Source organism: Salmo trutta, chromosome 23, assembly GCF_901001165.1.
Source record: "Salmo trutta chromosome 23, fSalTru1.1, whole genome shotgun sequence".
NCBI classification, from domain to species: domain Eukaryota; kingdom Metazoa; phylum Chordata; class Actinopteri; order Salmoniformes; family Salmonidae; genus Salmo; species Salmo trutta.
The window spans coordinates 34668922-34695300 of NC_042979.1; the positions used below are offsets into that span (position 1 = coordinate 34668922).

Consider the following 26379-nt stretch of genomic DNA (forward strand, 5'->3'; position numbering starts at 1 on the left):
TGCTGATTTGATCCATTTGACCTGTGTGACTACTGGTGTCACACTAAATGAAGGGTCAGTTTGATAGCGGGAATGTGAAAGTGTTGTTCAGTCAATATGATATGAATTTTACGTGTAAATGAGATCCAACGGCTGGAGCATGACCTCCATAAAGGCCTAGAGAGACAATGGACAGCTGGGGGTGCAGTAGCAGAGCTTAGGGTCCTTTGTGTAAGACCAGAGGTGATTATATAGGGATTGTGGTAGGCTAGGCGGCCTAAGGGTTGCCACTGAGTAGAGAGTGACATATGGGGCTGAGTTTAATGACCCCTCTACCTCCCCTCTCCATCTGTCCCCATGTCAGACCTGAGGGGTATACTACAAAGCAGCTAACTTGCCTAAATATTCTGATATAGGATGGAAATGGGCATGGTCTGATTGATTTAAAAAACAAAAATACATGTAGCTTTTTTTATGTACCATAAAATCAATTGTTATTTCTGGTTGCTTAATCAAAGTTATCTCGCTAACTCATTGATCCTGCATTGCAGTATACACCGCTGCTCAGCTCCTGTCTTAATTCTGGTGGTGCAGACTTGAGTCTAGCCAGGATGCCATGGCATGACAATTTTTCCTTCTGTCATAGCCTTGCTTACAATATACCTACAACAAACAAGTCCTGGGGTATAGGAACATGGCAAAATCTGTACATTTTTCACAGTAAGGTGTATTGGTATGAAATAAATGCAATGATATTCAACACTGGATCTGTGTTTGATAGACAAGAGTGGGCGTCGATAAGACGTTCCCCTTATTTGCGAAAGACTGGTCGCTAATCTGATTGGCTGTCCCGGGTGCCACATGAAGAGGCTTCCCGAACAGAGGTGTTCATTGATTGGTTCATTCTGTCTTTGTCTGCGATGCAGCTGAGAAGGCTATCCGGTTTGAATGTGCAGGGATTGGAAGGGACCATTTCCATGGACCATCTGTCTCACAGGCTAGTGATACAACAAAGGGAGCCAGGATGGTGTTAGTACATGTCGGATATTTGGTTCTTCCCGTATTTGGCTCTGTAAGAAATAGAGGTAAAGTTATTTATTTATTCTATCCATTTTTGTCTCTTCTCGTTCCTATATACATATATGTGTAAATATTAAAGCTAACTAGCTGTCATCTGCAATGGCCAAGCTAATAATGCTAGCTGGCCAGAAAGCTAGCTGCTGAGCAAGCCAGACAGCTGCGCTCGAGCGAATAAAATCCGGGTTTGCAGTGAAGGTTGTAATCGAACCATGTCAAACGACATGCAAAATAGCTAGCAATGTAGCTAATACAGTTATAACGAATTAGTCCGTTCTAGATTGCACTTATTATTGTCAAACGTTATCCTCTCAAGCCAACTAAACAAAATGGTAACTAGCTAAACAAGACAGCTAGCTAGTTTATCTGGACAGGCTAATATTTTGGTTATAGATGCGCGAGTAGTCAGTAGAATACCGTCATTTTGGATGTAACATTAGCTAACTAGCTAGTGGCGTCGTTTCTCCCAATTTGTCCCACTCTAACGGTTAATTATATTTTGCACCATCTACTAATACCGTAACAACTGTGTGTTTTTAATCTGACCAAACATCTGGTTAGCGAACATGACATCAATTGTTTATCCATTTTGGTGTAGGCGAGCCTCGACAACATGGTGTGTGGGGTTAGCTAGTTATCTTCAACGAATCTGTTGTGTAGCTAGATGTGTTATTGGCTGAGGCTGTACTTTTTTAATATCGGCTTTCTAAATCCCTCATTTATATACATTTGTAATTATGCGATTAACGCCCTAAAATGACTAATTGAACGTGGAAATAGGAGCTGGTCAGGTGGGTTAAAATATGATGCCGCCTACGACGCGTTTTCTTATTAGGAACATATAGTACGGTCAAAAACACTATCCCGTAGGTTTGGAAAATAGTTTTTTTTCTTGTCTCAAACTCGAAACCAAACCCCATCTCTATTTTGAGACTATCTAGCAATATGTTCAATGAAAAACATGAGCACAACTGACCGCCTTTTGTTTTGCTCGATTGCAAACCATAATACCCAAATTGACCAAAATAACATCCTCCATATGCAGCAAAAGACTATCTGTGCTGATTATATAATGATACTAATATGAACGTGCATTTTAAAATACATGCAGTAGCACCAATGATTTCATTGTGCTTTTATTTGTGTTCTTTTTTCCTGTTCCATAGTATCGAGGCTGGCGCTACATTCCGCATTTCTCAGACCTTTGTCCCCCTTCATTGTGTAGCTAACGATCATCTGCTGCTGTCTGCCGTAGCCTCTGCCTGTTCTCTGCATCTAGCTGTATTGTGAACCCCTTCTTCTTCATTTCCTCTTTCCATCTGAAGACGACATTGGCATTAAAACCCGAGTTCTCCCACTCATACCGTATCCTTCTGTGTAACAGACTAAAGAATAACACCTTCTCTAGAAAACAGTTTGTCTTTATTTAAACTGTCATGTTGCTCTTTAGTACATAATCCATTGTAGCATTAGGCCTATTACTACAAAATGTCGTTGTGATTTTCCCATTCAGTGTGGATAGACTACATTCTGCTGTAAATTTCTGTAAAGTGGATACATTTTGACTCCTTGGCCCCCGATTCGATTATAGCCAGGCTTGATAGAACTTGTGGATAGCTGTCTCCAGTCATCCCCCTTCAATCAAAGGTGCATTGTACCACTTCCATATCTGATAGCCTGTTTGAAACATAAATCACATTCATTCCCCCTCCCAAATGCTATCATCCTAATCACATTTAAACCAATTGGACAGTAACTGGCTGCAATATATCTGCATTCTAATTTGCGTGTCTTTATTTCTCAAACGATCTGAAATTGCCACATTTGATGGTCCACTGCACCTGTTCTAGTGGCTAAACGGCTAGTCGTAATCCTAACCATGTGTACGAGCCATTGTTTCTTCTTATTTAATTAACCCATTTAGTTTGTCACTGCGAATCTACGAGACTTAACTCCACCCTCCGTTTAAAATTCACTTTGTGATTCACTATCATGCCAAACTCCCCAGTATCTTACACACCTCCACATAATGCTATCCATTTTACAGGGATGTGTATATCCTGCACTGCTGTAGAACTCCTTTTAGAATCAAAGTGTCTTTATTCTTTGGTTGTGCTTTCTCTCTACCTTATGTTCTTGTATTAGAACCTAATGCATGATCATTTTTTAAATTCTGTTTATGTTTTCACATTGAACAGCAGATTCCAATGTAATCTTTGTGTAGAGATGTCCCTGCTGTACTGAAATGTGCTGTAGCATACACATCTACTCATTGGATGCTGCTTCTGTTCTGTTAATCCTACAGAGCATGGTCAGGCCTTGCCTTTGGTCATTATTTGCATGTAGTTGCATTATTACTATTATCACACAGTGCCACACATACTAATATTTTCCAATAAAGACTTCTAGTATTTTTCCTAACCTTCAGTGTGCTTTTTGCTGATTTCCATGTGTGTTTCCACCCCACCGTGCTGTCACTGAGGCAGTTCCCCCTCTATCTCTCAGTGCTCTCATCTCTCTTTGCGGAGGCACTTTAAGGTGCTGCTCTCTCCCGAGTCCCAATCATAGGATTAGGGACAGCCAAATCTCTTGTCCTGCTGTGAAAATTCATTTTGACTGAGACATGGGAGGCAGTGATTAATGTAGGAACCATACAGTCAACCCCCCCCCCCCCCCCCCCCCAATCAATACACATTCCATCTGTATTTAACGGTCTCTTGTCAACATTGCTTGTATACTATAGTAGTAGTGACCAAAACTTGCTCCTCTTTTCATCCTTTCCGCCTGTCTCGGTTTTAGTAGAGTTAACATTGTTGCTATCGGGTTACGAAAGTATTATTCCGTATTATGCACAATGTCACACGCAACTGATGAATTTGGCTTTACGTTTTTTGTAAAATATTAGTCTTGAATTGGTGTCTTTCAGATACTGACCAGGATGGGAGATTTGGAGTTTTGTTATGAGGCTGAATACGCACCTTGAAGTCCCTCTACATAACACACAACATTAAACACTGATATAAATGCTATGTCGGTTCTGTTTACTATGTTGTTCTTGAAAAGGGTCTTGACAGAAGTGGGACCAGCCATTCAATAGCTATACAGAGTGGGTGAACACAGGGCATTTGAATATTACATTTAATTGCTTTATAAAACAATAAACTTATAGGCTAGCCTATATCTCAAAACTAGCAAGTAAAAGGTTTATATTGACAACAATACTTCGCCACTTCTTTACCTTGACATATATGCATATTCTCCTTTGGTTCATTATGGAATGGCACCTAGCTGTTTAGATGACCTAGATCAATCAGCAGCAAACAGAACTCAATTAGCAAAACAACTTTCTCTATGCCTGTATTTTGTTTTTGTTAAAGCACATTGAATCAAACTGTATTCCAAGTGGATTTGAACATATCAATACAATTTACAGTAAAATAGACAGTAAAATACCTTGCATAAACCCTACTAAGGTAGATTAAATCTGTGATAAGCATTACACCTTAGTGAGTGTCGTTGGTACCTCTGCTATGTCTTCGGCAGACTTCTTTGTGGTTGTATCACTTTAACACACTAATGTAATTAGCCTAAAGTGTGATTAGAATATGGCAACATTTGTACGGGGAGAAAGTTTATGGGCTAGGCCTATTTGTTTATTGATAATAGAAAAGTATGCTAGATTGTGTTCAATTTGGTCTTCACATGACCAATTCAATAAGACTCCATTGATAGTACAGAGCACTTTTCATGCATACTCAAGACTGCCTTCATTACATTTTACATTTTAGTCATTTAGCTGATGATCTTATCCAGAGCAACTTACGATTAGTGCATTCATCTTAAGATAGCTGTGATGTGTAGTCCCAACTAGCTATCTCATGTTCTTGTGAGGAGAGGCTTTCTATGACAGTTGCTTGTACTAAGAGGTCCGGCTAAGGTTCATAGCTTCCTACCTAGAGCACGCAGGTAAAGGCTATTGTCAGCGCCTTATTCTTCAAAGACTTACAAGGTCATATTAGGCAGTCAATGGCATTCGTTATTCAACACTGCTGTAGTGTTCCATGCAAGCAGCTGCTTTATATTTTGTTTTACATTTGCATTCTAATCATGAGATGAAATAGTACACATACCACTGATTGATACGAGTGCCTTATTTTACTATACTTTACTAAGCACAGGACACCTATCCATAATGACTTCTGAATCTTTTGGGTTATTTATATAAGGTTTTTTCTTAGCTACCACCTCAAACCAATTCATACTGCCGGATAGGCCGACATACTAAATCCTTCAGGATTGGTTGATAGCTACTGCACTGCTTAGCCTACACATTACCTCGTCCCCTCCCCTATTCATGCGTTGTAAAGTAATGGGATGCTCATGCTACCGATGGAATGGGGTGTGTAGTGTAGATGGGGATTATGTTGGGGAGAGTAGTAGCAGTGATTATAAAACTGCAGAGACAGCCGGGTCAGACTGCTGCAGTCATGGGTGGGCAGGGCTACATGCCTGTCAGTCAAACGGGGGAGACATGCCGCACTGTGGGGAGGGGCTGGCTGTATGTGTGCACATGCTGCTCTGGAGGGGCTGAAAGCTCAGATATGCACCAGTCAGGAGATTTTACAGCCCGAGCTCAGCGCTGAGAGAGTTATGTGCAGAGCGAGACTATGCTGCAGATGCTGTGAGAGGTGCAATGTGTGCCAAATAAGGCCTATTTGATATGCTATTTTATAGTCCTTCTATGGTCCATTTATGATTAGAATCATCATAGCACTGAGAGTTTCCACCTTGTTCTTGTTCTTTAACATTTTTATTTAACTAGGTAAGTCAGTTAAGAACAAATTCTTATTTACAATGATGGCCTTCCGGGGAACAGTGGGTTAACTGCCTATATGGGGGGAAAAAAAGCGATATGATTATGTTTCTTCTTTGTTATTAGGGTCTGTTTAACCCATGTGTTATTGGGGTCCCTGTATCTTTGCACAACAGTGACGTAAAGCATTGCGACAGAACGGAGTGAAAATGCCTTGAAACGGCATCCTGTGGTCCACCAAATCCAGAAGCCAACATTTTTTTTTCTGCTCTACTTCCTCAGCCAGCAAACACAATTTCTCCTCTTACGGATCTGAGGTTCAGTGGGGTTCCTATGTCTCAAGGCAATATCTACTGTAGCAAAAGAATATCCAAGCAGAATCTGTCTCCTCGGTTTGTGACTTGGAACAGTCACACTGCTTTGAATTACGTAGGCTATGATGTGGAAAGGGAAAAAAGGAATGATGACCAAATTTAGAGTTGACCTGAAGTACCCTCCAGATTATAATTGAATAACCACTGTATCAAAGAAATGTATTTAAATAAGTGTAATTTCTTACAAAATATGTAATCATCAGCTAAACATGAACCCATAGAGCGTTTAGAACCTTTGCTTATTGTAATCATTACGTAGACATGTAATGCAGGTAGTCTAGTGGTTAGTGTTGGGCCAGTAACCAAAAGGTTGCTGGATCGAATCCCTGAGCTGACATGATAAAAATCTGTCGTTCTGCCCCTGAACAAGGCAGTTAACCCACTGTACCCTGGTAGCCGTCATTGTAAATAAGAATTTATTCCTAACTGACTTGCCTAGTTAAATAAAGGTTACATACATTATTTTATATATTTTTTAAACATTACAAAGGCAGTGCTAGTGGAAATTCCCTTCCAAACAGTAAAGATGATGATTACGCTCTTGTCTCTGCATCAAATTAGAACAACATTGCATAGCTGTTTTACAAGCCACTTTTTATCATTATGGATTTTAGTAGTAGCATTTTATCACAGTAATACAGTTAAAGTAAGCTGTGGTTTTTTTTTTATATATATTTTTTTTTAACTAGGATGGCACTAAAGATGTCTATACATGGAGCCTGGCCATTCATAGTCAGTCTGTGGGTTTGTGCTTTTCACATGAGGCCTGCCTGCATGTCTGAAAGAGGAGAGCCATCCCAACCCCCCCAGACCTTGGTGTCTGTCCCCCCGCACAGACAGCTGGTAGACTATAACTGGAGACTATAACGGGAGTTGAAGGAGCAGCTGCAGTGCCTCCCCCTCCCCACACTTCCCTCCTCTGGGCGTAATGGATATTGATTGTTTGGCTGCGACCCAGCACCATGCTGATTCAGCAGGTTGGACAGCGCTTCACTCACTACTCCTCCTTCCATAGACCGAGAGGCAGCCCTAAGCCAGTGTTGGTACATGAGGAATATACAGTGCCTTTAGAAAGTTCATACACCTTGACTTATTCCACTTTTGTTGTTATAGCCTGAATTCTAAATAGATTTTTCTTCCCACCCATCTACACACAATACCCCATAATGACAAAGTGAAAACAACATGTTTTTGAAAAATGTTAGCAAATTTATTGAAAATTAAATACAGAAACATTTCATTTACAAATGTATTCACACCACTAAGTCAATACTTTGTAGAAGCACCTTGGGTGGCGATTACAGCTTTGAGTCATCTTGGGTATGTCTATCAGCTTTACACATCTGGATTTGGGGATTTTCTCCCATTTCTTTCTAGCAGCATTTCTCAATCTCTGTAAAGTTAGATGGGGAGTGGCAGTGAACAGCAATCTTCCAAGTCTTTCCACAGATTTTCAATAGGATTCAAGTCTGGGATTTTTCTGGGCCACTCAAGGACTTTCACGTTCTTGTTCTGAATCCATTACAGCGTTGCTTTGACTGTATGCTTGGATTCATTGTCCTGTTGGAACGTAAATCTTCGCCCCAGTCTGTTAACAGATTTAGCTCCATTCATTGTTCCCTCTATCCTTACTAGTCTCCCAGTCCCTGCCACTGAAAAGCATCCCCATAGCATGATGCTGCTATCACCATGTTTCACGGTAGGGATGGTGTTAGACGGGTGAAGAGCTGTGCCTGGTTTTCTCCAGACATAGTAGGGCTGGGCGATATGACCAAAATATATCACTGTATTGTAATTTAAAAAAAATAATATTGACCATTTGAAATGTTTATTTATTTTTTGCTTTATGAGTGGTGCGTGACCCTAGGTTGGCAACACATACATTGTAAGTGATTTCAATAGGTTTTTCTCTGTTCTGATTTGTTTTATACTGTTCAATTAAACTTAAACCTAAAATAATTTTCAGCATTTTCATACATTTCTGCATTCCCTGCAATCATTTGAGATCATTTCCACACTGCCACGTAGGGCTGCACTGTTGCAATTGTGATTTGACTTGCGATTTAGAGCACAACATTTGGGTGAACTTTTAGAATCATAGAAATATAATGAATATTCTAATTCTATAGTTAGAATATAATAGTGGGCATTTTGAATACAGTGTTTGACATGCCAACTAATTAAAATGCCACAGAGGAGTTATTGTCACAGGGTAGGAACCAAAGTGTTTGTTTTCTAGGGGACCCTATAATCTTAGGCTACATTTTGTTTTCTCTTAGCTACTTCATGTTGCTAACATTAATGCTTTGCATATTCCTCTTTGATTTAGTAGATACTGTTGCACAAACAACATGCTTATTTGGGTCTACACCAGCACTGGTATTATCAGGCTGTATAGCTTATTACGTTTGCGCTGACTCAGTACATTTATTAGCTAGCAGTACATTTATTAGCTAGCTGACTAGCCAGCTAACTAGCGATTAGCATTAGAGGCTAAAACGTTTTAGGTCCAACTTGCTAGGAAAAGTCAAACTAGCTGTTTGCAGATGTAAGAAACACAAACTAATAGTGTAAATATAGAACGCTAGTGGATTTAAATTAAGAAGCTAAGTGAACCAGCATCGTTGTCACGTGCTGCATTGACCATGCAGACTGAACGCAAGTGCGCGCCTCAAGTGACTGGATGGGGCTTGGAGAAAGAGTGTTCAAGTAGTGAAGTAAACTATAGAAATGGACTTACACACGGCATATCACATAAAAAAAATTAAAATGCATTCAAAAAGTTATACGGTAAAGTAAAAACCCAAACCGGTCCATACATTAATACCGGTATATTGTAAAATACGGTATACGGCCCAGCCCTAAGACGTAGTGCTTTGCATTCAGGCCAAATAGTTAGGTTTTTGTTTCAACACACCACATAATCTTTTGCCTTGTGATCTGTCTTTCATGTGCCTTTTTGCAAACTTCAGGCCTGCTGTCATGTGCCTTTCTCAGGAGTGTCTTCCGTCTGGCCACATTACCAACTACAGCGCAAATGAAGGAAAGGAGACAAGGAGAGGAAACCACTTTAGATTATTGAACCGCACCCCATAGCCCTTAACGGCTGGGGGTTTTAGCAGTTGATCCTATAATGCCAGGCTCCATAATGAGAGACCTGTAGGCCTAGTGCGCGTAGGTCTAATGGTAGTGCGACAGTTACATCGCTCAGCAGGAAGCCTAGCGGTTAGAGAGTTGGGCCACTAACCGAAACGTCAATGTTTTGAATACCTGAGACGACAAGGTGAAAAATCTGTCTCTGCCGTTGAGCAAGGCACTTAACCCTAATTTGCTCCAGGGGCGCTGTACTACTATAGATGACCCTGCAAAACAAAACTTTTCACTGCACCTATCCAGTTTATGTGACAATAAAATATATTATTTTAACATAGAGGCAGGTAGATTATATATGATGTTCAACAGTGGCTCTGAATAAGTAGCATGCTAGAGAACATTTAAAAATTGCACGAGAATCGTACGTTCATTATGTGCAGCCACCATTCACGGGAACTCGGCACAAGAATCTTACGTTTGTTATCTTATGCTCAGGTCCAATTTAAAACCAGGGTACTTATTCATTATACAAACCCACTTAAACAAAAGTCTGCGTCAAACCTCAAAATCTAACCTAGCTGATATTATCAGAAGCAGAGATTCAATCCACAAAACGACAGTGTACCCCTTCGCTCCCAGCTGACCCTGTAGAACGACAGGAAATGAGCAGGACAGTTGGGCTCTCTCTGGAGCTTAGAGGTCGCTCTATGGTCTTTCTGCTCTTTCATCTCATTTGTGTTCTGTCTTCCTGGGTGAGGTCGTTATGTGAGTGATATGTATTTTTATTTATTTTATTTAACCAGGTAGGCCAGAACAAGTTCTCATTTACAACTGCGACCTGGCCAAGATAAAGCAAAGCAGTGCGACAAAATCAAACAACAGTTATACATGATGACGTGTGTGAGTGATATGTATGACGTGTGTGGGTGATTTGTATGACGGTGGGTGATTTGTATGACGGTGGGTGATTGATCTGCATGACTGTTGTGAGTGATTTCTGTTGTGTCTGTTTCTGACTGTTTCCGATTGATGTCTGTCTGTTCTGACTGTTTGATGTCTGTGTGTGTGGTTGTGGTTTCCGTCTATGATCTGTCTGCCTGTCTCTTTGTCTGACTGTAATTGCTCTCTGTTATTCGATTTTGTTATTTTACCTTGTCTGATTGTGTGATTGTGCTGCCTGTTACAGCTGTCTGTGTAGTTGGTCTGTGTGACGTTTGTTTGAGTATGACAGATGACTCCCTCTACTATCTGACTGATTTGGTGTGATCACTCTGTCTACTCTCTCTGGTGTCTTGTCTGATTGGGTGAGTGTGTTCTCTTGGCTGATTGGTTGATCTCTCTGTGTGGATATGATTGGTGTCTCCCTATCTTCTGATGGCAGAGTGTCTTCTCTGTCTTGATTGGTTGGGGCCAACTTCCTCTGAATCCTGATTGGGTGTACTTGTCTCCTGCAGGGGCACAATTCACCAGGCATCAGCACAGCCATGCTACCTCGTGCCGACACTTCCACCTAGGGGCCCCTCAGGCGCCCATCTCAGCTGAGTTCCCCTTGGGTCACACCAGCCAACCCCCCCAGACTGGCCTGGCCCCTCACCAGCCCCCGGCCCCCCACCACCCTCCGCCCCTGCCGGCCCCCCATCAGTTCCAGGACGTTACTGGGCCTCCGTTCCTACCTCAGGCCTTACACCAGCAATACCTCATCCAGCAGCAGCTTCTAGAGGCGCAGCACCGCAGGATCCTCCCACACCCCAGGTACCACCACACACTTGCATGTTCCGTTGGACTCACATTTACAGGCATGTTTTGTCTGTTTCTTTCACTCACCCCCTCTGAGTCACTGAGATGGCTAGACACTAGAACACTACACCCCCTTTGAGTCACTGAGATGGCTAGACACTAGAACACTACACCCCCTCTGAGTCACTGAGATGGCTAGACACTAGAACACTACACCCCCTCTGAGTCACTGAGATGGCTAGACACTAGAACACTACACCCCCTCCAATTTCCATATGCTAATGTATGGAAATGCCTCCTCTGTGCAGACGAACTCTGGAGCGCGTTCCTCTGAACCCTCACAGACTCCGCTCGGGGTACGACTACTCCCCTCCCATCCACATCCCCCAGCCAATCAGCCAGCAGCCGCGCTACCTGGCCGAGGGCACAGACTGGTGAGTCACGGTTTGAAATTAAACGGGGAGCCTTGGAGATGATAAGTCATTGTTTCATCCCTCCATCTGTCTGGCATTAGTGTTGTTGGTTTATGTCTCTCCCCCTGCCTATAGGGGTGATCATTTTACTCTGTGTTGATGTTAATCTAGGTCTTTGTCCTCTCTCCTCTCTCTGTGTCTGTTCGTAGGGACCTTAGTGTGGACGCTGGCCTCTCTCACCATCAGTACCAGCTCCAGCAGCTTCCACAGCACTATCAGCATTACCTGGCGGCATCCCCCAGAATGCACCACTTTCCCAGGAACACCTCGTCTGCACAAGTGGTACTTTCATGACTGTTGGCTGTTGTGGTTGGTCTCTGCTTTGTTCTTTTGTTGTTCTGCTTGTCTATGTTGACTGTTTAGTGGCTGTGTTGTTCAGACTCTCTGTGTGATGTCTGCTTTTCTGTCTGTTCTTCCATCAGTGATTCGGTGCTTGGTCCTGTGTTGTCCAACAGAGTTCTGTTAACTGTTGATGACCGTAGTGTCTTCTTTTTTGTATTTGACAGGTTGTGCATGAGATCAGAAACTACCCGTACCCCCAGCTTCACCTGTTGGCTCTGCAGGGCCTCAACCCCTCACGTCACGCTTCCGCTGTACGAGAGAGCTATGAGGTAAATGTCCATCTCTATATCAATTTTACCAATATCTACAGTATGCTGAACAAAAATATAAACGCAACGAGCAACAATTTCAAAGATTTTACTGAGTTACAGTTCATATAAGGAAATCAATCAATTTAAATAATAATCATTTATTAGGCCCTAATCTATGGATTTCACATGACTGGGCAGGGGCGCAGCCATGGGTGGGCCTGGCACGGCATAGGCTCACCCACTTGGGAGCCAAGCCCACTGCCCAGTCATGTGAGGCCAGTTGGGCCTACTGCCATAATCACTAAAACGACATTGGAGGCAGCTTATGGTACAGAAATTAACATTAAATTATCTGCCACCAGCTCTGGTGGACATTCCTGCAGTCAGCATGTCAATTGCACGCTCCCTCAAAACATGAGACATCTGTGGCATTGTTGTGTGACAAAACTGCATATTTTAGAGTGGCCTTTTATTGTTCCCAGCAGAAGGTGCTCCTGTGTAATGTTCATGCTGTTTAATCAGATTTTTGATATGCCACGCCTGTCAGGTGGATGGATTATCTTAGCAAAGGAGAAATGCTCACTAACAGGTTTGTAAACAAATTTGTGCACAAAATTGGAGAGAAATACGCTTTTTGTCTATATGGAACATTTCTGGGATCTTTTATTTCAGCTCATGACACATGGGACCAACACTTTTTACATGTTGCGTTTATATTTTTGTTCAGTAAATATTAATGCTATTGCTTGTGTTACACATGGATATTATACTTGTTTTTATGGTTAAGCTTTAATGGCATGATTTAATTCTGTTACCCTAGTCATACCAGTGCTGACCGGTTGCTATTTGCAGAGGTGTAGTGACGTTATCTGTCTAAAGCCTTGCTCTCCTGTGCCCTAGGAGCTGTTGCAGCTTGAAGACAGGTTGGGAAGTGTCAGTAGGGGAGCGGTTCAGACCACCATAGAGAGATTCACCTTCCCACACAAATACAAGAAGGTGAGGAGGCAGCTCTCTGAGTTAGAAATATACACACACACACAAGTGGAGCTACAGGCAACTGCCAAAATAATGGAAACACTTGAGTAAATGAGGGATACAAAGTATATTGAAAGCAGGTGCTTTCACACAGGTGTGGTTCCCGAGTTAATTAAGCAATTAACATTCCATCATGCTTAGGGTAATGTATAAAAATGCTGGGCAGGCCATTATTTTGGCTACCATGGCTATGCCCCAATCCACAGGGCACGAGTGGTCACCAAATGGTTGGATGAGCATGAAAACGAAGTAAACCATATGCCATGGCCATCTGTCACCCGATCTCAACCGAAATGAACACTAATGGGAGGATTCTGGAGCGGCACCTGAGACAGTGTTTTCCACCACCATCAACAAAACTTGATGGAATTTCTCATTGACGAATGGTGTCGCATCCCCCCAGTAGAGTTCCAGACACTTATAGAATCTATACCAAGGTGCATTGATGCTGTTGTGGCTCGTGTGACCCAACGCCCTATTAAGACACTTTATGTTGGTGTTTCCTTTATTTTTACAGTTACCTGTATATTGTAAATGTAACCAGTGGGAATTGAATATCTTAACCATTAGACCGAGAGGACATCTTCAAGGTCTGAGGACTTACAAGTCTCACAGTGCTACTGCTGCATGAGCGCATGATTCCAAATCACCTCCGGTACTGTATACAAACTCAAAGTTTTAAAAAGCAATGTCGCTTACTTCTGAAGCCTTAGTGGTCTCTTTAAAAACTCTTGACCCTGTCTGATTGTAATCTGGATATGTCATTTGATTGGTCCACAGAGGAAGCCTCTGGATATGAAGATTGGCGAGGAGGGCGAGGAGACTGATGTGGATGAGAAATGTACCATCTGCCTGTCGATGCTGGAGGAGGCAGAGGACGTCAGGTAATGAATGTCTGCAACACTTAACCTATTGGAGCCTATCAAATTCAAAGAACACTCTGAACAAGTGTGATGTGCATACTGTATATTTTCTCTTTCAGGGTGTGAGTTGACGACCAGACGATTGACCTTCTTCCTTTTCTCTCCCGTCTCACCTGTCCAGGCGGTTACCCTGCATGCACCTCTTCCACCAGGGCTGTGTGGACCAGTGGCTGGCGACCAGCAGGAAGTGTCCAATCTGCCGCGTGGACATCGAGACGCAGCTCCACCCAGACAGCTGATGTCCCAGGGGTGGAGCCTGACGGTCTGGCTGCTGTCAATCACCCTGGCGTGGATCCTGCTCCCTTCCACTCGGCCCTGCCTCTCCCAACATGGGTGCTTTGCCAAATGTCTCCAGTCGTCACGTGACATCATCTCCCTCTCTGACTCACGCTTTACTGAGCCAATCCAGGATTACTTACTGCACGAGAGACCGGAGACTGACTCTCTCTCAATAAAAGCACATCCCCAGCAAAAAGACATGCAAACACTCACACATACATTACATACTATATACACATGCGCACACAGGGTTTACTAGTTGCTTGCTGGTGGTTGGGTGTCGTTGCTGTTGTTGTAGTTAGGGGAGGCAGGTGTGTTTCCTGTGTCTTTGTAGCATGTTCTTAAAGCCATGACATTAATGTACAGAGTGAAAAGCACACAACCCCACTTGCCAGCCAGCCTGCCACATACACACACACACACACACACACTGCTTATTCTGCCACAACAGGAAGCTAATCAACCACTTAAAAGCCCTGTCGCCATGTTTGCCTACAGATCATTTGTGGTAGTACAGTAGCAGCGTCAGACACAGTGGTATTTTGACCCCTCACTTTGTTATAAGAGGGGACTGAGTGTTCAGATCTCACCCAGCTTCTACTTTTTGCAATACAGTAGTTGTACATTTGCTTGGGACTGATGCTGCCATCAGTGTTCGGACAAAATACAACTATTTCACTGCTGTCATGTCGGCCTGCCCCAATGCATGGGGTGGCGTGTGTTTTTGAGTAAATACAAAGGTTAGTGAGTGTTTTTAACCAAATGTGTTATGGTATTGCTTGACCCGCCGCAATGTGTGTGTTCTGCCCCAGTGTGTGGGTTTCAGTGTATGTTTAACCAATGCTTGCGCGTGCGTGACAAACTTAAAGTGCAGGTTCAAGTGTGTGTTAAGGGTTAAAGGGTAATATAGAAGTTAGCTTAACAGTGATTTGATTGGAGTGCTTGTAGAATACAAAGCCAAATAAGGATTTTCTTTTTTTTATGTAGTAGGACCTAACCCCATCATGCACTGCAGTGACTGAGTGAGATGTGGGGCCTTCTGGTTAAGCAGAAGTGTTAGCTGCCCTGGAAACAGTGACTCTGTGCCATCCCCTCCTGTCGCAGGTGTTAAGGCTGAGCAGTGTAGTGAAATGCATGTTTCAATGTTGGCTTGGGCTGTCGTGTTAAGAGTTCAAATAAAAAATGGAGGGCAGAGGAGGGTGTTGTCTGTGCATGACTTAGTTAATCTGAGCTGTGATTATCAACTCAACACAAACAAAGAAAAAGGGAGCACGATGTCAGTGGCTGTCCCTGACCTGTAGCGTGTGTTCATACTGTCCCTTTTTGGTGGCAAACAAAATGGAATCCTGTTGTTTACCTTATTGCCTAAAGAACAAGCACATGTGATAGATATAGCAACAACCTCTTTTTGTTATTGCATTTGCGTTGGTTTCCGTATATTTAGGTATAAACGCGCACTGTTTTGGACCGAGTGAGGAGCTTGTGTGTTGAACTTGTTTTTATGTGTCAGATCTCCCCTCGTGGTTGCTATGCTGGTTGCTATGCTGTATTGCTAGAACAACAATGTAGAATGTTGTGTGATGGGGGCAGTATCCTCCCCACAGTGCATATGGACAGGACTGGGCTGGGGTCAAAATGAGGACCAAAATAACGGTCATAGAACACTTTTTGTGGAAAAAAACAACTCTTTAAATGTTGATATTGTGTGTTCTTTTGTTTTGTTGCTATGTTATGTCTGAGTCAATGTGCATGAACACTACATAGGTTTTTAAGGATTGGCACAGGTCCTGTACTATGCATTGAGGACTTGATGTGAAGTATTAGGACAGACCCTAAATGCCCTGTAGACTGAAGGATGAGTTGTGACGGATTGGGACTGACCCTAACTGTCCTGTGCACTGCCAGTGTTGATACTGACTCCTCCTTTAGTCTAGTTTTTTATGGGAAGTTTTGATAGTTTACACAGGGTGTTGTCAGTTGAGATGCCTTAAGTATTTAACAATCATTATTTATTACTAACTGTAGATATCGTGGGTACGTATTTAATTTTATATCGGTTTTATTTTGTTGTTGCAATTGAATCATTTATTTCTTTAGATATAACACAAAATGGTTTTAAAAAAATCGAACGATTACCTCTTTTTTGCATTTTTGCATTGTTTTAATTCAATGGGAATGCTTCGCATGCAGTTGTATTTTTCCTGAAGAAACTAAACTAAAAAGACCTGCTGTTTGATCACTCTCCCCGAGCCGGCTGTGTTATGTTTACTGTCCCGGGCTGAGCTGTCGAGCCTGCTCTTCTCATGTGGTGCTGTGGATAGTGGTGCTGTGGATATCTTGGTTACATTCCATTCAATGCAATTTTCTCTGATCCCTATGCTGTGATGTAGTGGACAAACTGCAATGGAGTGAAATGTTTTTAAGTTTGTAATTTGTCTTGTTTTGCACTCTTAGTTTTAACATGGGAACCCTCTCACTGGCATAAAGCAGTTACGATCCTAGATATATTGTTATTATTATTGTATACTTTGTCATTTCCAGTTATCTGCCTCTCATCCCTCTCTCCATTCTTTCTTTTAAAAAAAGCATGTTCCTTTTCTGTGTTGGGATATTTCTCCTTCCCTCTTTTCCAAATATCTTGTAGTTTTGAGCCCAACAAGTGCCTCGCTTCTAGTGTTGAGATATTTCCTTATGATTGTAGCTATTTTTGTTACCGAGCCCCACAAACTCCTACGCTCAGTTACTCGAAAGCCATCATGCCTGAACTAGGTACATATTTATCTGGAGGTCTTACTCCTGCATTACACGGGCACCATGATGAACTGTAGGCTATGTCCAAATGCTGTATAATGTTGTCTTTCCTTCCTTATTCCCTCCTCTCTCACTTCTCATTGTCACCATTGACCAACCTGCAAGGTGAAGGAAATATGACGTTAGCCCCCATAAGTGGAGTGTGGGAACTTCAAGGTGGCGTGGTCAGCGTCGTATTGCTTTCACTAACCAAATAGATCTGTGGATACCTTATGAGAATAAAGAAAGCAGCATTTTAGGAGTATTCGGAAATAGACATTTCTCTCCATCTTTTTTAGTTAAACCTTGACCTAATCTAGTAATACCTTTTGAAATATTTACTTTATCTATTATACAAATTAAGGAAATATTTGACCAAAATCTTTGTGAAAATGTTTCACTGTGTTCATCTGCGCTACACTAATTATTCTTATTATTCCCTCTTTTCCTGCCTTTCCGTTCCCTCTTCCTTTTCTTTATTATTTTGTCTTACCGTCCATCCTTCCCTCCACTCAGAACCCATCCAATGTTTCCTATCACAATCCTCTCTATGTGAAACAAGAACAGACAGGATCTCTTAAAGCACAACCTTACTAAAAATGCATGTTTTTCTCAGGTTTGAATATATTCTCAATGGTATATAAGTATATGGTGAAAATATTTGTAGATATACAAAGAATATTACAGAATTAATTTTGCTGCTGCTTGCATCTGAAAAACTGAAGGAAAGAGAAAATATCCCAAAAAGTGCCAGTGATAGGGCTGCCGCCATCTTTGTATAAGGTCTGCTGTTTAGCCGTGACGGCGCAATGTTTTTCAATATAGAAGATTTTATCGGAGAATATAACTATTTATCATTAATATTAAAGCAATAGCTCATTAATGATGAGTGTGTTGATGAGCTGGATGAGCATATTGTGTAAATGTTAGATTCACATTAGGTGGAATTTTGTACTTTATTTATTACTACTAATAATAATGATTTTAAAAGTTGCATCGCTAAACCCAAACTGTTATGTTTTTTTTTCATTTACATTTTATTTCAAGGCTGGTATATTATCCTTTTTGTATGTGTTCTTTTTGTAATAAATTGGATAAAATGGAAGGTGTATAAATCTGGTGTTTGAGTGTGTGAGTAGAAGTTACCTTGTGTCCCTACAATTAATGCCAGTTATGACTCTTTGAAGTTAGAGGAGAAGGATGAAAAAAAGAATCCCTACAAAAAGCTTTCATTGAGAATGAGACACATGATCTCCATCCTGATGACGCTGACAATCCTCTTTTGATTTGTTTTCTGAGTCTGCCTTCACAAGGTAATCGAAATCTCACTGGGAGATGAACACATCAGTCAAACCACAATCTTAAAAAGCAGTTTTGAAAAACAAAAAGTTTTGGAATAAGCAGTACAAAATAGTATACTCTTTTATAAAACTTAATTTACAACCAAGCAGCCAAGCAACATGCCATTCCTGATAATGGGTACTTTTAAAATAGTGGCACAATCATGTTACCTGGCCTTATGACCCTATTGTGTTTTAACCATAAACGTTGGTAGTAATGCAATAAAGCTAAACTATAAGATATTCTAGAAATGTAATAATAAATATATAAACATTTTCCTTTCCTGAGATCATGACCATATAGAGGTAATAAAATAAAACAATGAAACTGTTGCCCACATCCAAACTCCATTCAAAGAGTTTGTATCTCTCCATTACAGAGTTGCTTGGGTCCAACACACGGCGAGGCCTCTATCCTCTACTGTGCAATTGAGTCCTGAGGCTTAACATACGTTTTCATATAGTGGAGAAGTCTCAATATGAGGTCTTTAGTACTTTGGGTAAAGGACCCTGAAGATCTGTCCGTCCGCCTTCTTGGTGTCCAGCCACTTTCCACACAGGAAGATGGTGGTGACGCCGTTGGCCGTGTTGGTGACCTCCACGCGGTCCAGCAGCCAGCCGGAGCTGAGGCGGGTGTTGTCGTGCTCCACACATACCCTCAGCAGCTCACCCATGTCCAACATCTCTAACAGGAAGCGGTCCGTCTGGCCACGCTCAAACAGGTTGCGGAACTTCTGACGTAGCGACCGGCGGCCCGAGTCACCGTTGGAGCCGTAGATGGTGATGAAGACATTGGCGTCGGTGCCTGCCCCCTTCTCGTCGCCCGTGATGAGGATGATCTCGTACTTGACGGGCACCAGGCTGCGGGCTTTGCTGGCGAAGCTCTCGATGGCCTTGGTGCACTCGATGGTCACAAACTCGTCCCTCTTCGGGGAGAGGGGGATCAGGGCGTTGCAGATGAATATGAACCTGGGATAGAGAAGGAGAATGATTGTCTCTTCCACAAGACACAAAACTCCTGGGTTTCCACACAGTATATTGCGAGCTGCAGGGCTTTGCACCCTACCGAATAAGCCCCAGGTGGGGGCTTATATACCTGGGGTCAGGCTAGGGGTCACTCACCTGTTGCCCAGCACTTTCTCTATGACAACGACCTCCTCCACGTGCCAGAACGCCTCACCTTTCACCTTCTTCCCATCCTTGGGGGTGTGGCCCAGGCAGATGCCAGCGATGTCACCAAGCTGTTTGGAGGAGAACTCAAACTTGTCCTTGTTTCCCCTGAATGAAAATAACAAAGCCACATAACCTTAAACCATTAAAGAATATGACAAGGGAATAATATTACAACTGACTTAATAAATCATTTAGCAAAAATTTTATTCTAGAAAAATAGATTAAGTAGGATTAGATTTCATGAGCTCTTCTTTACATGCCTGGAAATGTCTAATGAATTTAGTGATTGAATTCCTTGAGAGTAGAGTATACTGTTGTCTGTAAAAGCGTTACTTGTGCCAAGGGAGATCATTCCAATGAGCCTGGCTGTCGTAATAAAAAAGGGAGAAAACCCCAATAATTTCTGCTCATTCTTTACACAAACAAAACCCCTGTTTTTTAAAACTATTCTGAAGAGCAGCGTACCGCAAGAACCTCTTTTTCTTTGATGAGTTCTCCATCATAAATTCTTTTGAACGCCCCTTCCTTCCCTCCAGTGCGATCCAGACGTTCTCTTTGGTCTCTGCGTCGTCTGTGTCCGCCGTGGTGGTAATAATTTCATATTCTTTCAATCAAAAGTAGACAGTGCATTAGCTTGGCCCAGGGAGGACTGTATTCTCTTCATACGAACGGTACATGAGGCAAACATTGACATTAGTATGGTCAGTGTCCAGTCCTGGCTTAACCCCAATGTTGAAAATGTTTGTTCTTGCCCATTACAAGCAGACCTGATTCAGCTAATAAAGAGCTTAGCAGGCTAGTACAAACATTTGCAACCTTGGGGTTACGTGACGACTGCATTTGAGAAACACTGCAATAGAATAGGATTCAAAGTAGATTACATAATACAGTACACTGTAGTGATTTCATTATGATCTGATTGGAGTAATGTAAAGCTAGGAGATTTTCCTGAATGGATGACCAGACCAGGAGAAACACTGGACCCTACTAAAGAGAGAAGGCTTGTGTGCGGCTGATCTTACTGGTCTTCTCGTTGAGGTCTAAAATGTCGTTGTTGGCGCATGACAACTCCCTCATGATCTGACCATCGTCCTCGTTCTGGGCCAACCAGCGGTCGCAGGGGAAGCGAAATGTCCTGTCCAAGGCCTCATCCTTCACATCAATGTATTCTATGTGCCATCCTGGAGCAGGCCCTGATCATGACATAACAATAGAGTAGGAAACAAGTGACGGGAAAGACAGGCGTGAAACATATATTGTTGTGTTTTGAGTCAAAGTATTGCTGAGAAACCTGAAGAATTGATCTACGTAGTTCACTATCAGTTGGTGCATACACACAGTGCAAGTTCAGTTACAGTCAATAGGCGTCCAGGTTTCATATTTTGACTGGTTCACTGTGATAGTAATTGGCTCCCCTCCCTGTCATGTCATCATATTCCTGATGACTGATTGGCTCACCTGAGTTGTCGTGCCACACCCGAACCTTAGAGAGCTCCCCGAGGCTGAGCATGTCAGGGAAACGGAACACATCTGTCTGCTTGCGCTCAAACTTGTTGGATTTCTGGCACTCTTTCAGTGCCAGGGTCCCAGTGTCCCCGCACTCTCCAAACACAATGATCCACACGTTGGCGTCAGTGCCTGCCCCTGTGCGGAGAGGGAGGAGAGTCACCAACTTCTATGAAAAACTGCGGTGCTATTGGCTGATTGGGATTCAAACCCAGATCTCATGCGCACCACAAGACTGTGTTAGCCCTCTGAGCTAAAGGCCATGCAAACATGGTTCACTGAACCACCTTTGTTACACCTTCATGAATCTCAACTCACCCTTAGCAGGTATAGCCAACAGCCTTAAAAATGTATTTTACAAACTAATTCACTAACTTTTTCAGACATCTTCCATTAATCACTAACTGCCTGCCTTTTCATTGCTCAACTCGCCATCAGTCGATACTACAGCCTTCATAAAAATCCATTCACCAATAACCGTACAGTCACTAGACTGCCTTTTCAGACATTCCTGAAAAATAATCAAATCACCAATACAATTTACTTTCATAGACTGATTTTACAAACAGGTCCCTGCAAATATTCCCCATCAGTTACTAACCTTCTGCCATTTCAAACATCACTTCACCATCAGCAGTCCGACATTCTTGAAAAATAATCAAATCACAAATACAATTTACTTCCATGGACTGCCTTTCCAATAGTCCCCCATTAACCACTAACCAACTACCTTATCAAACCTCAATTGAGAAACCAGAGAAGCCCTGTTTCCTCTGATTCACGAGTGTGTGCTTGAGTGTGTGCCCGTGTCTCACACGTTTTTAACCTCTCTGTGTGTGTGTGTGTGTGTGTGTGTGTGTGTGTGTGTGTGTGTGTGTGTGTGTGTGTGTGTGTGTGTGTGTGTGTGTGTGTAATGTTCACAGAGTAGTCAGTGCCTCACTGATGTCTTGTGTGTGTGACAGCTCTGCTCATTATCATTATTACCCTCACATACACACACACACACACACACACACACACACACACACACACACACACACACACACACACACACACACACACACAGGTTGGGTGAGAAGATGTGTCTTCAGTAACACAGGCAAGGGCAGAATGACGAGCTCTTTGAAGTTAGCTCAGACACCTAGCTCCTCTATCGTGTCAAACAGCAGTCTGCCTCTCTCTCCTCTGCGGTGGAAAACTGCACGGCTAAAGAACCAAAGCTGAGCGAGAGGTTTCAGAGGAGTTTCTCTTTCATTAGCCTCTCAGAGAAGGAATTCTGATCTAGGATCAGGTCCCCCTATCTATTTATTATAATCTAAAAGGCAAAACAGACACTTTTTACTCAGACGCTTTATGAATAGGGAACCCTGGTCAGTCACATAAACATGATGGACAAACATGAAGACTGTAGAATGTGGTTTGTCTGTGCACTGCCACTGACTGACTGATTTACTGACTAGCTGGCTGACTGACCGGCTAACCGACTGACTCACTGGCTGGCTGGCTGACTGAATTACTGACTGGCTACCTGGCTAACCGACTAACTGACTGACTGACTGGCAGGCTGACTGACTGACTGACTGACTGACCCACCTCCAATGTCGCTGGTCTTGACCTGGATAATGTAGGTGGTGATCTCCACCATCTCCTCCTCGTCCACCACAGCAGCCATCTCACAGATCATGGTCCTCTTGGGTCCTTTGGTCTTAGACAGCCACTCCTCATAGGTGAACACTGACACCTCCTCTGTGGTCAGGTTACGCATGATGATCTGGGGGAAATCCTCATTAATTATCATTTTTTAACTATCATTAATTAACCATTATTTTACGAGGTAAGGTGACTGACACAACGACAAATTCTTACCCACAGTAACAACCTTTTCACACATTTAGATTGTATTGCGCATATTAAAGGGTGAGGATGGGAGTCCATGTCTTTACATAACTGCTGTAATTATATTGGGAGAAACCATCAATCAACACTATGCATGTACAGTATGTAGGACAATCTGAAGGACATTGCCATTATCTGAAGGACATTGCCATTATCTGTAAGAAAATGCCATTATCTGTAGGACAATGCCATTATCTTTAGGACAATGCCATTATCTGTATAACAATGCCATTATCTTTAGGACAATTCCCTTATCTGTATAACAATGCCATTATCTTTAGGACAATTCCATTATCTGTAAGACAATGCCATTATCTTTAGGACAATTCCATTATCTGTATGACAATGCCATTATCTGTATGACAATGCCATTATCTGTAGGACAATGCCATTATCTGTAGGACAACGTCATTATCAGCAGGACATCATTATCTATAGGACAATGCTATTATCTGTAGGACAATGTCATTATCTGTATAACAATGACATTATCTTTAGGACAATTCCATTATCTGTATGACAATGCCATTATCTTTAGGACACTTCCATTATCTGTATGACAATGCCATTATCTGTAAGACAATGCCATTATCTGTATGACAATTCCATGATCTGTAGGACAATGCCATTATCTGTAGGACAATGACATTATCCGTAGGACAATGCCAGACAAATACCAACAAAGATGAGCCATAATCCATAGTGATAAAATGCAGAAATATACATACACTGTATATATAAATACTGTAACATTATGAGCATATCTCTGTTGCACTTGCCTCTCCCAGTGTATTTGATCCGTTGTCATGGACAGGGTGTAACTGAAGAAATTAGCCCATTATAAAAACCCAAGGATTTGGCTCAGCAGCCCAACCTGCATTAACTTCCATCAATATATTAATTTGAGTGGGATTAGCATGCTGGCTGTGCGCCCAGTTCACAGTTCACGTTGGCAGCACACATCTGTTTTGGGATGCTGTACAGCTACTGGGTCATTTCAAGGACACGGCCCAGCCACTGACAGACACGGCTGGGTATGAGCCTTGACTGCTTAGCTACTGTTCGGCTAGTCTAGAGGCAGGCTGGGTGATTTGGAGAGACATGGAGGGGTTGTGCCTGCATAGGAAATGCCTTTTTTCCCATCTGAGTGGTAAGGTCTTGGCATCGTAGTAAATTTTGTACTGAAAGGGAAAAGCCAGCTGCCAATTCAATGTTGACCATCAAACAGAACTGGAACAGAGTTATTGAAATTCGTACAATGTGTTACAATGTGTTACAAATTTGCAAAATGTATGATATGTTACAAATTCCGATTTGTTGTGGCTAATGTTAGCTAAGTGGGTAGGTGGCTAAAGCTAAGGTTAGCTAGGCTAGGGGTTAAGGTTAGGGTTAAGGTTAGGAATTAGGTTAAAGGTTAGCTAACATACTAAATAGTTGCAAAGTAGCTAAGAAGTAGTAAGTAGTTGCAAAGTTGCTAAAATGCTCAAGTTGTCCGTGATGAGATTCAAACACGCAACCTTCGGGTTGCTAGATGTTCCCGTTCCACGCCCACTCATCCACTGTGACCAAACAACCACCCACCCTACTTTCAGTTTTGCCTTAAGTAACCTTCTGTCTCATGTAACCATACCAAACGTAACATATCATATTCATTTGAGTGGTCACATTTACGTTTGTTATGTTACATCTAGTCTATGAGACCAGGCTGCTTTGTGTGTCTGGGGAGAACAGATTCATCCCAGTCTCTGCAGCCTGCATGCTCCAACCTAGTCTGGGTACCAGTCTCTGTAACGTTCTACTCCTTTTGGCATATGCTAAAGAGACTGGCCTTTCGGCAATCTCAATGTTCAATATGCAGCCGAATTTCCAGTGGAGTTGCGCATTGGTTGTTGGAAATAACATTAACATTTTCCATGACAACATATGGAGCCTTGGAAATAGAATTAGAATTATAACAAAGTCAAAAACATTTAGCTGTTGGGTAGGAAAGTTGTTGTATTTTGAGGCTTAAAATCAAAGCTAAGATGTTTTTGCTCACAACGTGAGATAGCACTCTGAAGGTGAGAGTTGCAATATTTGCATAACCTTTGTGGTTGGAGGATAACTGTGAGGGTTATCAAATCAGGATCAATTCATCTGATCTCCTCGAGCTCATTAATGATAGAATGTTCATATTTGAAGAGTGAAGAAAGACCAGTGTCTTTGGCAAATGTACTCGGAGTGGAATGTAATAACTGAACAGACAAGGCAACCAGGCTCCAACCCCACACTGATTGAAATGGGTCAATACAATTACATGCCATTCACTGAAGCTCACCCCAGACGCACTCTGACCCCTACTGTGCAGCATTGAGTGAGTGGTGTAAGTGTCTGTCTGGTGTGTGTGGCTGAATTATCCAGTGACCTATCGCCTGCAGGCAGGGATCAGCGTGTGTGTGTGTGTGTGTGTGTGTGTGTGTGAGAGAGAGAGAGAGAGAGAGAGAGAAAGAGAGAGAGAGAGATATAGAGAGTCTGACTCCTCAATCATACGACAGCATTATTGCATTTTGGTACACCAGAAGTACATTAATTTCCAGTGGAATGCTACATTTGCCTTACAGCATTGCGTTGCAGAGACAGTTGCAGTGCGTTCTGTGTGGTAGGTACGTTGGATTTATCGAACGTATGTATGAGACTCTTTGAGTAGACGGCTTGACAGAAATGGTAGCAGAAGGTGAATGTTGAACTTTTGTTGCACACATATCGAGATGATGCTGCGTACCATTTTGCTCAATGATGCTGTCGGTGTGACCAAGGCAAGAGAGGGAAGTTGTGACTTGAGCAACACTGTGACCTAAGACTTACAGACAGCAAAGCCTCACCCATGTCTGTCTCTCTCTCTCACACACACACACACACACACACACACACACACACACACACACACACACACACACACACACACACACACACACACACACACACACACACACACACACACACACACACAAACACACACACACACACACACACACAAACTTAGTTAATGTAGCAATCCCTGCAGAAATCCCTACACCTGTTATCATTGTATTGTATTTTATTTTATTGTTACAATAAACATGAACATCTGCATTGCTTGCTGTTTGGGGTTTTAGGCTGGGTTTCTGTATAGCACTTTGTGACATCGGCTGATGTAAAAAGGGCTTTATAAATACATTTGATTGATTGATTGATTGATTGACTAATCAAAGACCCTACAACTGTGTTGTGTGGACTCATTGTTGAATTAAGTCGGTATAGGTGCTATCTTTTTGGGTTC

General features: G+C 42.3%; 2 protein-coding genes across 5 annotated transcripts in view; one reads left to right on the plus strand and one right to left on the minus strand.

Moving 5' to 3' along the window:
• The first annotated feature begins 892 nt into the window (after window positions 1–892).
• ark2ca (arkadia (RNF111) C-terminal like ring finger ubiquitin ligase 2Ca) lies at window positions 893–18281 on the plus strand. Of its 4 annotated transcripts, none has more exons than XM_029709957.1 (8): window positions 893–1064; window positions 10791–11088; window positions 11382–11507; window positions 11696–11828; window positions 12053–12157; window positions 13040–13135; window positions 13692–13829; window positions 13955–14044. In XM_029709957.1, exons 1-7 carry the CDS (start codon window positions 1004–1006, stop codon window positions 13803–13805), a joined length of 933 nt encoding a protein of 310 aa, XP_029565817.1. In that variant the 5' UTR covers window positions 893–1003; the 3' UTR covers window positions 13806–13829; window positions 13955–14044. The 4 variants fall into 4 exon arrangements, with proteins under 4 accessions (XP_029565817.1, XP_029565818.1, XP_029565815.1 ...); XM_029709958.1 differs by having other exon boundaries at window positions 13043–13135; XM_029709955.1 differs by lacking the exon at window positions 13692–13829 and adding an exon at window positions 14219–18281 and having other exon boundaries at window positions 897–1064; window positions 13955–14058.
• Window positions 18282–18565: 284 nt separating this feature from the next.
• The window catches only part of loxhd1a (lipoxygenase homology PLAT domains 1a), a 44499-nt gene continuing 36685 nt past the window's right edge, over window positions 18566–26379 (minus strand). Inside the window, exons 37-42 of the mRNA XM_029709959.1 lie at window positions 22779–22956; window positions 21138–21323; window positions 20702–20872; window positions 20145–20283; window positions 19629–19784; window positions 18566–19475 (exon numbers count right to left, since the gene is read on the minus strand). Of these exons, the coding sequence (XP_029565819.1) occupies window positions 18995–19475; window positions 19629–19784; window positions 20145–20283; window positions 20702–20872; window positions 21138–21323; window positions 22779–22956 (1311 nt within the window). The 3' untranslated portion in view covers window positions 18566–18994. The remainder of the gene's footprint in view (window positions 19476–19628; window positions 19785–20144; window positions 20284–20701; window positions 20873–21137; window positions 21324–22778; window positions 22957–26379) is intronic.

Excerpts from the sequence above, each read along its gene's own strand:
- ark2ca (XM_029709955.1), top strand. The coding sequence starts at position 1,004 with ATGGTGTTAGTACATGTCGGATATTTGGTTCTTCCCGTATTTGGCTCT. Across the intron at positions 11,089-11,381 it reads AGGATCCTCCCACACCCCAG|ACGAACTCTGGAGCGCGTTC; the intron begins GTACCACCACAC and ends TCCTCTGTGCAG. Across the intron at positions 12,158-13,039 it reads CTGTACGAGAGAGCTATGAG|GAGCTGTTGCAGCTTGAAGA; the intron begins GTAAATGTCCAT and ends CCTGTGCCCTAG.